This window comes from Lasioglossum baleicum, chromosome 10 (genome assembly GCF_051020765.1).
Source record: "Lasioglossum baleicum chromosome 10, iyLasBale1, whole genome shotgun sequence".
Lineage (NCBI taxonomy): Eukaryota > Metazoa > Arthropoda > Insecta > Hymenoptera > Halictidae > Lasioglossum > Lasioglossum baleicum.
The window spans coordinates 2,427,755-2,443,871 of NC_134938.1; the positions used below are offsets into that span (position 1 = coordinate 2,427,755).

The following is a 16,117-nucleotide window of genomic DNA, read 5'->3' on the forward strand; positions in this document are numbered from 1 at the left end:
ATCTGTTGCGTCGGACTGCGAATAAGGGTGATATAATTCACAAAATAAGTAAACTTATTTTTAATCGAATCTTTACGAAAGAAAATAAAATATTTTGTACAAATTATATGGGTCGTCGTGTGTTGCGCTCCGCGTTCATTCCAAGAATGATCATTTCTCTCCTCTCTCTCCCTCTCACACACACACACACACATACACGCTCTCCCTCTCTCTCTCTCTTGCGAGGAAAGCTCGCTTCTTCGGAAACGATCGCACGCGGTTTTGGTTCTATTCCAGCGGTGAGCCAACCTCGACTATAGTAGCAGGTTAGAGCCGTGAAAAAAGGACTATAAAAAGCAACGTAGCTGTCCACGGACTGGACGACTGTCTCCGACAGAATAATTCTTTCTCGTCGACGGTTCTCGCAGGCCTGTACGCGAGACGATTCGCAAGCCGAAAGCGTCGCTTTGTTTTCTCTCGTTTTCCCGCTCGAGGCGAACGTTGCTCGAACAGTACTCCGTAGAATTGACCTAACATCGCTCTGAACGACGATATGCTTTCGGAAGCCTCGCGTACACGTCTCGGGACCCACACCGTTGCAGTAGATATAGCTAGCTACCTATGAACATTTCTGTGTATACGTACGTATACATAATCAATATATAACATTTAAGCGACAATATACGCATCACAATATATCGTTCGGCGTGTCATACGCGACAATCGTGTCCCGCGAACGGACACCGTATGATCCATACGTAATCAGACGTCCGCTTTGATACCGACAAAAGCGGTTGTACGAAAAGTAACTAACCGGCTCGAACGAGAAAAGAAAACTATTCGATCAGTCGATTGCGTTCTATACATGCCTTCTGTGTGTACGTGTATGTGTCTCTCTGTCTCTCTTCCTGTGTGTGTTGGCTGTGTGTTGTTCGCGTATGAATGAATACGTATGACTGGTGGTGGTACATGTTACACCGTATCTACGTGTACTGTTCAACATCATCGTTCCAAACTTCTTTTGTACACTCTCGCTTTCCTTGCAGTCATGTGTCGTTTCCGGTGTTCAGAAATCGCTGAACAGTGACGGCGGATTTCGGCGAGCACTCTCTCATTCTCTCTCTCTCTCATTCTCTCTCTTTCTTTCTCTTTCTTTCGCGTGCGCGCGCACGATAAAATTTTGTAAAACGTATCACTCGCACGCGCCAATCTTCCGCGTCGTTGAAAATTCATAGCAAAATTAGTCCGAGAAAAACCAGTAGAATTCTTATAAATGTGAACGTCTACCTGTGGACCGTAATCGTTAGAATTTGTTTCTTCTTTTTTCGCTTTTCGATCTGTTTCGTTTTATTCAAGCGTTATGTTCGCTTTTCGTTTTCTTTTGCGTACAATGTTACACGTTTAACAAGTAGATTGCTTTCTTTGTCGGTGCATCGATTAAACGCGTCCGAATAACTTGACGGGGAGAGGAGGACGAGGAGGAGAAAGAAACCTGGGTTGAACTTTTATCAGTAGACTGCAGATGTTTATGCAATTTTCAATTTTTGTAGACAAATTTTAAGAAAGTGGCACCGAATAAAATTCTATTTTCATTGGTAATAGTTAGACTGCGGATCTTTATGTATTTATAGCAAAATTGAGTATAGATTTCTCCTCTGTTAGAACCATTAAGGGAAGAAACAACATCCAATTTGGATACTTCTCGCAATCGATTCAGGCAGTTTTTATTTCGCATAAAGATCCGCAGTCTAGCAATAGCACATTTGTAGAAGGAAAATAAATAGAAATCGTACTAAATTCTGTTGAATTTGATAAGCCATAAACGCATAAGGTCCGCAGTCTATTTATCACGGTATCGTATTACTGTGGTTACGAAGCTCTCGGGCGTTTTGATGCAAACCGTTAGCTGGCACACGAACTTCTCGATCACTCGCTCTCCCGTTCTGTTGGACACACGCGTACACGCACTCACACGCACATTGCTTTTTCTTTCGCACGCATTGCACCACGAAGGAAGCTGGGAAGGCACAGTGTATGTACACGTTATTGTACGTACAGCACCGAACGACGATCCGGGGACAATCGCAGCACTAGTGGTACACGATAATTTGAAACGTAAACGCAACATAGTAGTATACGATCGAGCACGCTGATATCTCCGTCGAACCGCGAACGCGACGAGTAGAATTCGCGACGAACACATTCATCGACGTCGAATCGGTCTGATTGGATTGTTCGATCGGTTGACGATGATTTCGTTGAGTCTAGCAGATTACAATGAGCTCGACAATGTTCGAAGGAAATTTCTATTAGAAGTATCTACATATATATGTATACATATATCGTTTGCGTTAACGATCGAAAAGTATTTCCGTTTAAGGGACCACGTAGAATGCCTAAGTATGTGTTTACCTCCCTCGATTCTGTTGGTGATGTTCTCGTTTCTTGATAATTTAAATGAATTCGGAATCCATGCGAGCAACACGAGTCGCGCGGTGCTCTGAAACGCCATTGACTAGACCTCATCGGAAGCCCAAATTCCTGCTTCCTCGCAGTGCAATGATTAATCGTAATCGAGGATATGGCTAGACAATGTAGACATTCGAACATGCGTGCCGTCGCGTCGATACCGCGAACAAGAATAATAATCCCGCGTATCGGCCGTGTCCAATCGTATTCTCGCACTTTCCGTGACTTCGGACAGCGTTCATCTCGTTTTCCGTTTAGTCTCGACGCGAGACATAGAAAAAGAAAAAAACCGTCACGCTTACAAACGTTAAATACCCCAACTGACTAGACCCTGGCGGATGTGACGTTCCGCTTCGCTCTCTTTCTTTTTTTTTTCTTTTCATTATTATAGTTTCGTTTTCTTTTTCTCGTGAAATCTCATTTAACATTATCAAGAAAGTGCAACAGTGTTTATCGACCGATCGAGAAAGATAGTATGTATCGACAAAAAAGAAATCGAACGAGTCCCGATGCTACGAATAATCGAGTACCACGTGAAACTGTACGTCCACCGATCGCAGGCACAAGGATATACAATATAAAAACACTCTTAATCGAGCGATCTCTCGCGTTTTTCTTCTCTGTTAAGAAAACGACGCTGTTCTCGGATGTATGGCGGCGTACTTTGGTAAGACTGCTGGCGGCGATCCACGTCGTTCGAGTTTCGAGTATCCGTTGGCAGCCTTTGGGGACGGAGCATCGTCGTTTGCTGCTGCTGCGGCGTCAGTTTTCACAGATTGGTCCTCTTCGAGGAGGACGACGAGGAGGAGGAAGATGCGCAAATGGACGAGACTGAATACCTTCGCGACGAGTCGCAGGGATCACCTGCATGGCGCTAGGAGAACTTCGAGCCAACATGGACAAGACGTAACTTCCTGTCTCGCGTACTTCGGTCCCCAGCCTTTGGCGAAGCTGATACGGACGGAGTTGATATCGACAGGACCAGAGGCGAAACCCGCAGCCTGACCGGTCGTTCTTACGGTACCACTGCCATATGGAAGCTGTAGTATTTTGGTTCGGTCGAAGATATTCAGACAGAACCCTGGAGGCACGCGATAGACGAGCAACGTTCTCGACTCCGGATCATCCAGAGTAGGCGAGTTCACGAAGATCGGGCTCTCAGATCTGTTGTACGCCCACACACCGTCTGCTTCTTGACTAAGCATTACACCTGCAACGCACAATCCCAATTATTACTCTCCTCAAATTTTCGATTCGTCTCGTTAACGCTAAACCTACCAAAACTCCTATTTTTACGTTTACGAGACGTAATTTCCGTTATTCGGAAGCATGCAGCTTTATGAAAATAGCTACGCGCGCAGCTGTATTCTTCCGAATAATGCAAATAACGCCTAAACGCTCGTAAACGTAAAAATAGAACTTTCCAGGGCGATCGCGGCCTAGATTCGTCTTTTATCTAGCGCTGTTGCCAGAAATGAGAGGACGAATTCTTACCAAGACCAATTTTGCTCCTTGTTTTTTGGACCGCAGGTGGTGCAACATGGTTCTCGGCTAGCTTCGCTAAGCAAAGGCCATCACCATCGTGGAGGGAATCGAACACGTTCACCGTCGAAGGCTCCACAGGGTAAAGACGACCCACTCGACCACCTAGTTCCCAATATGCTAATGTACACCATTCCTTCTGTCCAGTCTCACCTGTAATAAAGACAAAAAATATTACTTACTCCGACTTCCACGTAGCTGTGTTGCGCAACTTGTATTATTTGTTCGATACTAATGGGTGTCCCAACAAGAGCAGAGAATTTGTATTTGCTTTGAGAGTCACTAGACTGCGGATCTTTATGCGAAATAAAAATTCGCTGCATCGATTGCAAGAAATCGAAACCAAATCGAATGTTATTTCTTCTAATCTGTTGTTCGGACGACAAATCAACCTCACGAAGATCGCGCGACGTCTAAATGAATTCAGTTTTGATAGTTTCATCGGGTGAAACGTGTCAGTCTCGTTCAGTGTATGGTAGGTTCAGCGTCAATTTAGTACGCCAATAGTTTCCGGAGGCACTGTTGCCTTTTATTTCTCCGAAGAAGTTCCACGAAGCGCGCGATAAGGGGCATGGCTCGAAATAAAATGAGATATGTCATTAACGAGAGGTCTTTCAATCCTGTCGAAAGCGCTCGGTGAGAGGCTGCGGGCGTACTCGCGGTATCATAAAGGACTCGACTCGTCGCCGCGAAGTCCCACGCGTCTCGCCAACCGTCGTGGAGACAATGATGGCGCCAGATTCGAGAGTAGACAAGAGACCAGATGGAAATGGAAAAATTGACCGTCAACTATGCAACGAAAAGAATTTCGTGCCTCGTCTACGATCGAGGTAAATCCGGAAAAGTCATCGGACGAAGAAAACCATTTTAAAAATTCCAGGAAAATCTCAATATATTCATGCTAGAAAATATACCGACTGGAGTCAATAAATATATTCAATAAATTCCCATGAAAACACCTTTACAATTTCAATAATTGTCAAATAAAAAATCTACAATGGGTCGTTTGACTTCTCGTGGTAGATTTAGCGTTAATTCTAGCCATTGGGTTCGCGTAGATTTCGGTTTGAACGACGAATTGGAATTCTATTATCTCTCACACTTTTGTGCAAGTCTTATAGAGGATCAATTTAGCCGAGGATCGTTTCCGAGCAGGTAATTACCTCTTTTTATCGTTGGCTCAGACCTAGTCATGCGCTCACCATTCGACAAAGCTAGAAAATTAGACGCATCTCGAGAACAAGCAAGATGAAACAGTAGCGACAGCTTCATTGGATGATTCTCGGAACTTCAAAACAGCGCCAAACAACGTATCGTATTGTTTGTTTATCGTTGTACGTCTTCGTGAAACTATAGCCCCTGAATTATTGAAATTTTCTCGATCCGAAGCCAAACGCTACTGTTCTTCAGTCACATTTATGGCCGCATCACTATTATTATTTCTATTATTCACGATTTAAAATTACATTGCGAGACCCAGTAATCAGGAGAGCTACCAAAAAAAAAGTTTAATATTGGCGAAAGTTAATATCCCGACAACGATTTATGCAAAATTCATGTTTACATATTGTTTTGAGGAGGTCTCGATACTAGCTACAAGAAACTGCAATCTAAAATGTAAGGTTCCATTTAAAAATTGAAACGAGACCTTCGCAGCACGCACCAACACTATCTCAAGGTGAAAGAATTATCATCACGATAGGTCCCCTACGATACCAACTACTTTCATCTGAAATGTGTTTCTATATCTCGGATACTTAGACAAATAATCAAGTGCAGACACTTAAAACGGACATACTGTATGCGCGTTGTGTGAATGGACGCATATCGTATGATTGATCTGATGATAGGATAATTCAGATATGGACGATACAAATTTGGAACCGAGCAAGAAAGCATAAATGATTAGTTTAAAATGTCGCTTATTCAAAGTAGCTTGTGTTGTTCATTGTGTTCAACGTTTGTCAAGTCCAATCATTTCGATTGATTGTGTACCACGAGTTCTGGTGCTAGATAATCCAACTTGTGTGATTATTTCAACATAAAAATATGATAATAATTTTATACAAGCACGTTAAACTGGAGGCACACTGATCGGGACGAAAACAGTTCTTTTTATTTCAATCGCAATTTCAGTATTCTCTCCGTAGCTGTGTCGCGAAGGTCTCTGTAACTGTCCAAATTTTATCCCCGCTTCTGGGACGACCAGTCAAATGGCAACCTCATACTAACGCAGGCAAAGCAGAAGATTGCAACTATTCTAATTCTTATTTCCGTTTAATGAAACTTTTACCATCACATTAGTTTCGTTGTTCCAATGAAAGCAACACCTAACACGATATGATTACGATTATAATTACTCACGCCTCACAGTCTCTCTTTCTTCCAAAGAATGTGGCACCTCTATTAGAACTTAGAACTGTTGCTCGGCAGACCGAACGATACGACAGTTACGGAGAGATTAGTGTATCGCAAATGATGAACCCGTCATGAAAATTTTAACAAAAGTCTAACAAATATGAATGCTACGCCTTTCATTTTGTAATCAATATTTAAGCATTCAAATAAACGTAGCCACAGAAAAGATATAAATTTTCATACGTAGAACATAGATTAAAGAAAATGGTACGGTAAGGGTTCAAAATATCTCGAACTCCACAAAGATATTCCAATAGAACGAAATACATTGAAATCAACATAAATTTTGAACAGATCGAATTAATTCATTCGTGAACTAACAAGTTAGCTAGCTAATGGCACAGTAATCGGGACTTTGGGACGAGTACCGTGTTCGCTGAACGAAAAATGCCGCGCGAAAAACTCTGCCCGGTTCGAGAATGGTCATTTCGAGTGGAGGCTGAATTTAGAGGTTAAGAATCAGGAAGAAGACGAAGAAGAAGAAAGAGGAGGTGGAGGGAGGGACAGAGATAGAGGCAGAAGAAGAAGAAGAAGAAGAAGGAACGGGAGAGACGGTGGAACGTGGAACACAACACGGGTGTGTCGAAGTGTACGATGCCGCCGTGGCTTGGCTGTGTGCGAGCAGGGACGGGGCGGGCCGGGGCGGAACCCCTGCTTCCACCAGATAAAAATAGATATTACGAGTTTACCGAGGCGCCAAGATTGCGGGGTATCGCGACGATTACGTCATCGGTAGTAGCGCGAGTGGTTGGAGCAAGGACGCTTGTCGCGTCGGCCGCCGCCGTCGCGTCGCGGCGTGACGGACCACGAATTTTCGTGTCTATCTATGACCATTCGCAAGCCGGCTCGAGAACCGCCTTTGACAAATCTCTTTGCGTCCTGTCGCGCTTCGCCACAGCGGTGCCGAAGTGCGAAGTCCCCAAAACATGCCAATAATTCGTTCACTATGGAAACGGCACTTCAACAAATCGATGCCAGCAGTATTGAAATTCCAAAAGCAAATGTACTGATATTAAAAACAACTGCGATATACAGTCAGACTCGTAATTTTTCAGAAATGGATCAAACAACTTCCAATTTTTCTGCCAACCTTTACTATTTAGATAATATTTAATGAATTGCGAAAGAAATAGAGCGAAAATGTATATTTTCTAGATTCACATATGCTGTACATATACATATATCTGTGAATCTATCATTCTCATGTGTGAGAATAATAATAGAATCAAAATGCAGAAATAGGATGAAAATGAATTAATCAATTAATCAATTTCGATGAAATTTGTAGCATGTATACCGTGCTCGAAGTGTTAATGGGACCGGAGAGAAACTGTCGTAAGAATGTGAGCATCGTTCAGTGTCGTTGGAAGCTGGGTTGTTGACAGAGTGTCTTTGCGGGCTGGCAGGATTAAGTGTCTTGTCATTACCTAGAGGGATACAGCTTTATAGCGAATGCATCAAAGCAGTTTGAAGGGGTCACAGTGGTTTACTGGCGGTTTATCGTGCAACTGGATCAACACGTAGCCGGAACCATTGCGATTATTACGATCCCGCGGACATTATTTATGGCCAATGGCCCCCCGATACAGAGATACCGAATCAATCGACTCTCTCGTTTCACAGGCGTACTTCTGTCTCTACCGGTCTTATTTTATTTTTGCTAAAACCTATTCTTCATCGACGAGCAATAAAACCATGGACGAGCTGATAATTGTGAACTGTTTCGAAAGCTGTATCACCGAGCTATTGTGTCGCTTAAGGGGGTAGACTCATATCCAGGATTGCATGGAATGGGATCATGCAAAAATGGGGTATTTCAGCGATCAAAAGCGCTAGATAAAAGATCAATCTAGGCAGCGATGCACTCGCAACTATTTTAATTAGAAAATTAAACACTTCTTCGACATGAAATTGGTATAATACCTCATACATTAATTAAATGTGTAGTAATCGATTAGCAGCCAATATGTATATTTAATAATGCAAACAACAATTTTTATAGTGGTGACTCTGAGTGTGGTTAAACTGCAACGTTACAAGTGAAACATAATTTGGTGAAGTGTGAAAGAAAAAAACAGGAGAGATATACATTTTAAACTATTCCATGCAACCGTTTCTGAGGAGCGTGCGAGAGTTGATAGAATATTTTCAGCCAGCGGTAGTGAGAGAGAAATGAGGAAAAATGAATAAATGTTCGAGGAACAACGACCTCGCTGTGAATCAACGCGCGAGTATCTGCCCCGGCGAGCGAGCGACTCTGGAAAATTGAAAGCAAATTGAACCCTGTAATAAAGCAATTCCGTCGGTACTGCGGGCATCATGATAAAGAAGCAATTGTGGAATTCGCCGCAGCTCGTCAGTTAACTGTCCTCGTTTACGTAGCCGCGGTGTATTATTTTACGTTTCCACAGCTGATTATATGTCTAGCGATTTCACTCGGAGGACCACATCCTCCTCCGTGCAGCGCCAATTTCCACCGAATAGTATTATGTACGAGACGCGCAGCCTTTTATACAGCGAGGTGCAACGTCGAACGAATGAAACCGTTTTCGAGCGTGTCTATCGAAACGGGACCACAACAAATAAAACAATCAACATATTTTTTTTAATTTACGCGATCAATTTTTATTTTATTCCTGCTTTCCACAATCGATGCAGACAATTTTTATTTTGCTTAAAGATCCTCAATCTAATTATTACCTCGAGCCGATAAATAACGCTGACAAAGATTTTTCCGACTTTTCGCTGTGCAACTGTCGAAATCACGTAATTCTGAAAGCGGGGGGCTAACTTCTGGGAGACCATTTCTTTAGACGATCCACGCTCGCGAGATACAATTAGGATGCAAACAGTATCGGGGAAAGGAACGAATGTATTTCACTGCTTGTTCAGATAAGAAGCGTGTGCCCGAAACGTATCTATAATATCACGTTTCTGGAAACGGTACAAATATTTACGATAGATTATCGTGCGAAACAAACACGTTACCATTAGCGACAGACTTCCACATATCGAGATCGGGAGGGTTAGTATTTTCTTGGCATTCCCGGAATGGTTTCGATCCTGATAGGAACGCGTGCACACGCCGCGAGCCGCGAGCCGCGCGCCGAGTCGTTTTGATTACACGCACAGCGTCCGCGGTGCGTGCCCGTGTACTGTAAGTGCACCTACGTTACGTATTATAGTTAGCCGACTCGGCCGTGCCAAGGTTGGGAATCTTATCTAAGCCTCAGGGTGTTTGACCCAACTGGGAAAAGACATTGGCACTCTCGGCACTTTGCGTCGCGTCGTCACGTTTGCTCGACCGATTCGCATAAAGCTCCGTTCACACGCGGTTTTTTTCCTTCTTATTGTTAGACCGTGCGGGAACTGCGGGCACACCAGGTATTTTCAGACGAGAAACAATAGCATGGACTACCGAAAGTTAACTGCGATCGCTCTCCTCCTTGCTGATAGAGAACGCACTGTCTCTAATACAGGCTTGGACAGGGCTTGAAACGGTTCCGAAAATAACCGTTTAAAACTGTTATATAAAGCTTCCGATTCAAACAGTTATGAATAGACGGCGGATCTTTGTGCGAAATAACAATTTTCTACCTGAATTGCAACAAACTGGATTGCTTAACGTGTGTAATAGGCCGAAGATAATATTACACTATTTTGAAATTGTTCCAATGTTTTTACTGTATCAAAACCTCACTCATTCTGAAAGTTAAAAGGAAAAAGCTGTCAACTATTGATTGAGAATGAAAAGGAAAGCTATCGGGGTAACCCCCCACCCTGCATTATCTTCGTTCCGGAAATTGTTTCGGAAGAATTGGGAAAATCATTCTGTACGGACGTTTGTCAGGTCCCTGTAGGTCGTGTGAATTTGAAAATATTCCATCGATAACATAGTGATGCACTATCTCTGACAGCCGCGAGTCGGTCTTATCGTCTAAAAGCATCATCTGGAAATCTGTGATCTCACAATCAGAAGGACACCAGCCTATACAAACAGATAACCGTTAATCAATCGCAGAAAACTTGATCGCTAAGATTCGACAAAACTGCTGCTTGATCCGCCGATTGTTTCCTAATGTGCCGCGGTCGGGACACGTTTTCTAGGAATTCCGTCTATGACGGCTGAAACGTTATCTAACGTCGGGACTCGTTGCTTCTTCCTTATCGAGCTTGCAAATTCGTACATCCAACTACGTACAGGGTGTCCCGAAAGTGTTATTTGCTCGTGAATCTCGTTCTCTTCGACTACAGATCCATATGAAATAATAATTTCTGTAAAAAATGATCGATAGCTTATCAAGCAACGTCGTATGCCAAATTTCTACCCCTAGGGAACGAGGAAAATTGAGGAAAATTCGAATTGCTGAGATTCTTATAATACTTTAGTCTAACTAAGTAAAGTCAATCTCGTTATTTTGATAAAGGAGCACGTATAATACAAGTTACTTTTAAGGACCCGTTAGGTTCACCTAGCCTAGCAGATATCATCAACCTACTAGATAGTAGAAACAGTGACAAATTGATAGTTTCAATTTCGATCGGACGGTAGTTTGAATCGTTAATTTATACAAGTGGCTGTAATAATTCATCCCCGAGCTGGTCGAGCTTTGTCGTCAAGCTCGAGCTTGAAATATTGGAAGAACTATTACCGGTAATAAGCCGTGATTGGAACGCTGCCCGATGTTAGTCATCGAATTTTCCGTTGAAAATGGAGGAATCGAGGGGTCGACCTCCGCATCGATAAGTAAATGCATTCGATTTATTAGGCGGCTTTCGACGGTCCTGGCAACGATTTCTGGGAGATCGGACTAATTCCGATGCCTCCACATGTTTCTTCTCGGTCCCCCGCTCGCTCTTTTCTTCACCGCCGCAGAATTTATTAGCAGCCGTTATTTACCCCCCCAAGAATCGTCCGCTCATACGGGAATGATTTACCGGCGAGGGTTTCTGCGACTCCACGCGCGAACAGTGCTTTTTATAACAGTTAAATTTATTCTCGCCGCGAGACAACCTCACTTCCGAAGCGTCTCCGACCGCGGAAACCCATCATTGGCTGGTTCTGCTGGGTCGGATCATCGTGAAACAACTCGGTTATTTTGACTAAACACTGATAGGGTAACTGTACCTAGGATTACAGCGGTATCATGCACCGATGGTACTTCATTTTAACACTTTGCACTCCGACTTACTTTTACAAATTCATTCGTGATTGCGTCTTCATATATTTGGTGCTCATTTACAAACATCCAAAATTGTATACTCAAGTCTTGGAAATAACCCCCATCATTTTCCATACAGTTTCACCCTTTTCCAGAAGATTTTGATATAAAACAAAGTAATGATTGCGAGGCCCACGAATTAATTGGTACACCCAATACATAATTAGTTTGGACATAGTATTTTTCAGATCATGTATCGTCTTTTCTCTGCTGATGTATTTCTTAGTCTGAAACTTATTATAGAATAGAGTGTGCATGTACCATTTCAAGTCACCCCGTATATATCGGCGTCAGACATGACCCTTGTCCTTCAAACGGCCTTTCTACGACCGTACGGCTCCGTGTGTAGGTATACCATACGTGTCGCATACCTAACGACATGCGTAGCCCGCACGAGAAAGCCGGCCATCGCCGATAAACTTCTGATTGTTTGCGTTTCGGTGTATGTATGTACGTGTCCGCCCGGCAACTCCGTGCTCGTACAGGCCACGTTAAAAGCCACTCGATTTCACCGTTTCCACGAGTTGCCGCCGGAAAACTCTCGTTACTGTCGTGTTCCTTTATCTCTCGCATGCCTCGAGTTTGTTGGAACGGGTTAGTCGGTGCAAGCGCCGATTCACGTATCAGGTTCGTGCAAAAATAATCGCGGTTTTCGTCGGTTTAAACTCCAGCGATTTTTCTGCGATGCGACATTTTATCTCATTACTAGACTAAGGATCTTTATTATTAAGCGTCTTCAAGTTCTCGTAGAAAAATATCGAAAAAAATTGGTTCTTATTTTTGTTAACCATGACGCACCCTAGCTGAAATATGCTTGACGACGATACTTCGTTATTAAACTAACTTCCACGGTGGTCGCTCTTAAGCTTCAATATCCTCATTTTTTACAACCAAAGTTTGCAACTAAAAAGTCGGAAAAGATTTAGAGAATATTTTTAGAATTTCCAGATGCGGCAAATGGGGCAAAATCTGGGGTTTCCTTTGCTCGCCGTAGCTACAGATAAAGTGTAGGGCTGAAACTTGATAGAGAGGGTGTTCTTTTGCTGAAGATCAGCTGAAGGTGATTTTCGACTTTCTTGATCCGGCCAGACCCTTTGAATTGAATCCTGATTTTGGAGATTTTGAGGCACTCTGCGTCGTAGGGATCGGTGGAATTTTCGTGCAAACACACTGGCCCGAAAAAAGAAAACGGGAGAAGCCGTGTTGCAAGCCTCGTTCCCTCGCCGATCCGTTTCCACGTCGCAGGCCGTACACGGACGGGTCATTCGCATGTGTAGATACATTTAATTGAACAGCCGAGTCGAGGCCGAGCGATAGGAACCACGAGGAGAGTTTAGCCAAGCGGCATTCGACCGCGATAACGGAGATGTATGCGGCCAGTGGCGCCTATGTTGCAGCCAATGACGGATCAAAGAGGGCACGCTGCCATGCAACACCATTCCTGGTTTGTTTGGCCGCGGGTTTCTAAAATTAACATTCTCGCGGGACGCTGCTGCTGCTGCTGCGTACAATTACGAGAGCCGAGCGAGCGGAGCCGAGCGGAGAGTGCACCGCGTACCGCGCACCGCGTTCGTTCGAGCGATCCTGTCTGTCGTTGCCGATGTAAGATAGCCAGGGGAAATAAGAACACTGCGGTGATATACTATCCGGCAGGAATCTTACAGCAGAAACAGCGGCGGATATATATGCGGCTTGTTTCCGAGTAGAGTTTCGGGATCGAGCGGAATACGCTTCTGCGAACGGCGCGCCGGGAGCAATGATTTCGTCGAACATCGAACATCCCAACGAAATCTATCCCGGACCGAGATTCTCGGAATCCAGTCAAAATCGCAAATAATAAAAGACAGGCGGCGACGCGACGGGTTCTCGCGAACATAGAACTCTCGGAGAAAGTTTACAGAGTGTATGTATGTAGTCTCTCCGTAACTATCGTATCGTCGCGTCGCACAGTGTGCAAGAACGCCCAAAATCTGGCCAAGCACTACATATGTAGCAGCACTGGAAGAACACTAAAGAACCTTTCTAAAAATTCTTACCAGGTTTTCAGGGTCGCACGTTCAAGCTCCACTGTAAAATATCATTAACTCGGTAGAGCCAATTTCGAACATTGAAATGCTTCGATAATGGCGATGAGAAAACGCCAAGTAACATTCTTGTTTTGAATTCGCACATCAATCAATCCCTGCTAGATCGGCCTGCAGCTAAACCAAGCATCATTTTCAACGTGATCTTACGTGTAATCGGAAACTTGGAGAAACTAGATGACGGTGTAGAGTAAAATATGAAACTAGTAGCTTACCTTGAGGCTAGTCCTCAAGGGACCAAGATCTCTGACCATGAATGTTTTTACTTAACGTTAATGATTATTTTCCAGGACACATTCCTGAAGGTCTGCATTCTGTTATCAAGATCGCCAGACGTAAACTGGGTCGGACTTTCGAATAATTTATCATTCTCGTGTGAAAAATACACTTCGATTACCTTATAATCGCGGATATTGTTAAGTGGTAATAATGTGTTCTCGCTAGACGTCGGATTTTATGCATTTACGACAAAAATGAATGGGTGTAATATGGAACGGTGAAAACATTTAGAAGAATTTCAAAATATCGTCGATTTGCACGGGACGTTATTCAATAAACAATTCAAAAACTGCGTTTAAAAACATTGCACCGATCGGACGAAATTAAAATCGTATGGACTCGATGTTTCGAGTGTTAGATTGCCTCGAAATCGTGTATCTTTTTTAGCAAAATCTATTCGAGTTTCGCGTTATCTATTAGACGGTTAAAACATCGAAATTTCTGCGTTTGCAACTAGATAAATATCGCATAATTTTAAAATGTCCGCTCGCAATCACTGCAATTATTTCAGAGATACGATCGCTCAGGCGATTTTTCATAATTCACACCGGTATGTATGCAACCCGTCTCTATTCTTAATATCATCTTACGCGCGAGACTCTTAAGTTTCCACTAAAAGGTCATTTTGGTCATCGCCGCATCTCCCGCCGATTTATCAGTAATACACAATTTCTTTCTGTCGTTAGAAAGTGCAAATAACTTGTACGCAACGCTTGAAAACATTACGCTTTTGCAGGTACGTATTCACGATCACTTGCTGCCGAATGACATTTGCGAAATGAGAACGCTAGACCGTAACATAAATTCCTTATCTTCAACATCTCGTTCTCATTCGTTAACAAAGCAGAAAATTACAATGGTTAACTAGTTTTTCATTTAATCGCAGTTCTCTGAATTTGCAATACGAAAAGTTGGTTATTGTCGCGTTGGGTGGCAAGAAAGCTCCAGATGATAGATGAATCTGAAAATTGTCTCCTTATATTTTCGAAGTTATCAACATTTGGAAAAATATTGTTCACATCGTTAAATATGTTGGTGTCTAATCAGTTACTGAACATTTCAGCGTTGTATCAATTTTATATTTATACAAGGAAAAAAATTGAAATAGTTCCGAGTGCAAAGGGTTAAAATTGTCTTTTGTCCGCCACTGTGGTTATCGGTTAGACGTTTCCCAAGAGCCGTGATCCGCGATGGATTTCCACGGAGAGCGACCGGGCGACCATGATGGAATTTTGCTCCGAGTTGAATTTAATTATCGATCGACGTGGCAAAAACGGTTTCTCACGTGCCGGTTCCGAACCGATACCACGCGAGAGACGGCGCGCAATGATTCACGGTCCGTGAAAATGCCTGCGGTGGCATTGTGTTTCCCAGCCGCTGTCTCGATGGCGCAGAGATCGATAAAAAAGAAGCTTGCATAAATCGATGGGCACAGCTGTGCAGGCGAAAAAGTTAGCGTAGATCGCGAGGCAATCGTGTGGACACGCGTCACAGGCGACAGGTGACCGCGTCGACGAGTCGCCAAGTCGAGGACGAACGCCTTAAACGCGAATCGCGCGAAAGGATAGCCGTTCGTGCTACGACTTTCACAGGAATTCGATTAGAGGAGAGCTTAGCTGTCCAACCCTCGAACGCCGAAGCTCCGGAAATACGCTATGGGACCTCATAAAGGGACTTGTGTGCGAATTGAGGGGAATACAGTAAAAGGGGAAGGGTAGAGAGGGAGACCAGTCTTAATCTGGCGACTCTACCTATAAGACTGCAAAAAGAATAGTGTTTTTCTGGTGAAAATAAATAGGGTAAATGTGGGAAAGACGCTACATTTGTTATACATATCTTCTGAACGGGGAGGGTCTTCGATTGTGTAAATAATACAAAATAACCTACTAATTTTGCATTTGTACAGAGTGATCCAAAAATCACTAGAAAAATGTATTGGTTGTTACAAATAATTAAGAGTATTTATACTAAAATCGTTCAATAGCCACCGCAATTTTATTTACAAGAGCGCAAACCGTTTGCGGTAATGTAATCCAACTTCTTTTGAGATTATCAAATAAACAAAAATGATTACGTTGCTACGGATATAACACAGTCATCGAAAAGCGTAACCGTTCTCTAAAA

At 43.2% G+C, this 16,117-nt stretch overlaps 1 protein-coding gene across 1 annotated transcript in view; it reads right to left on the reverse strand.

The window, feature by feature from the left end:
- Nucleotides 1-45: 45 nt before the first annotated feature.
- Nucleotides 46-16,117, reverse strand: part of Dad (Daughters against dpp) — a 67,674-nt gene continuing 51,602 nt past the window's right edge. Inside the window, exons 4-5 of the mRNA XM_076432007.1 lie at nucleotides 3,943-4,143; nucleotides 46-3,658 (exon numbers count right to left, since the gene is read on the reverse strand). Coding sequence (XP_076288122.1) covers nucleotides 3,309-3,658; nucleotides 3,943-4,143 — 551 coding nt within the window. The 3' untranslated portion in view covers nucleotides 46-3,308. The remainder of the gene's footprint in view (nucleotides 3,659-3,942; nucleotides 4,144-16,117) is intronic.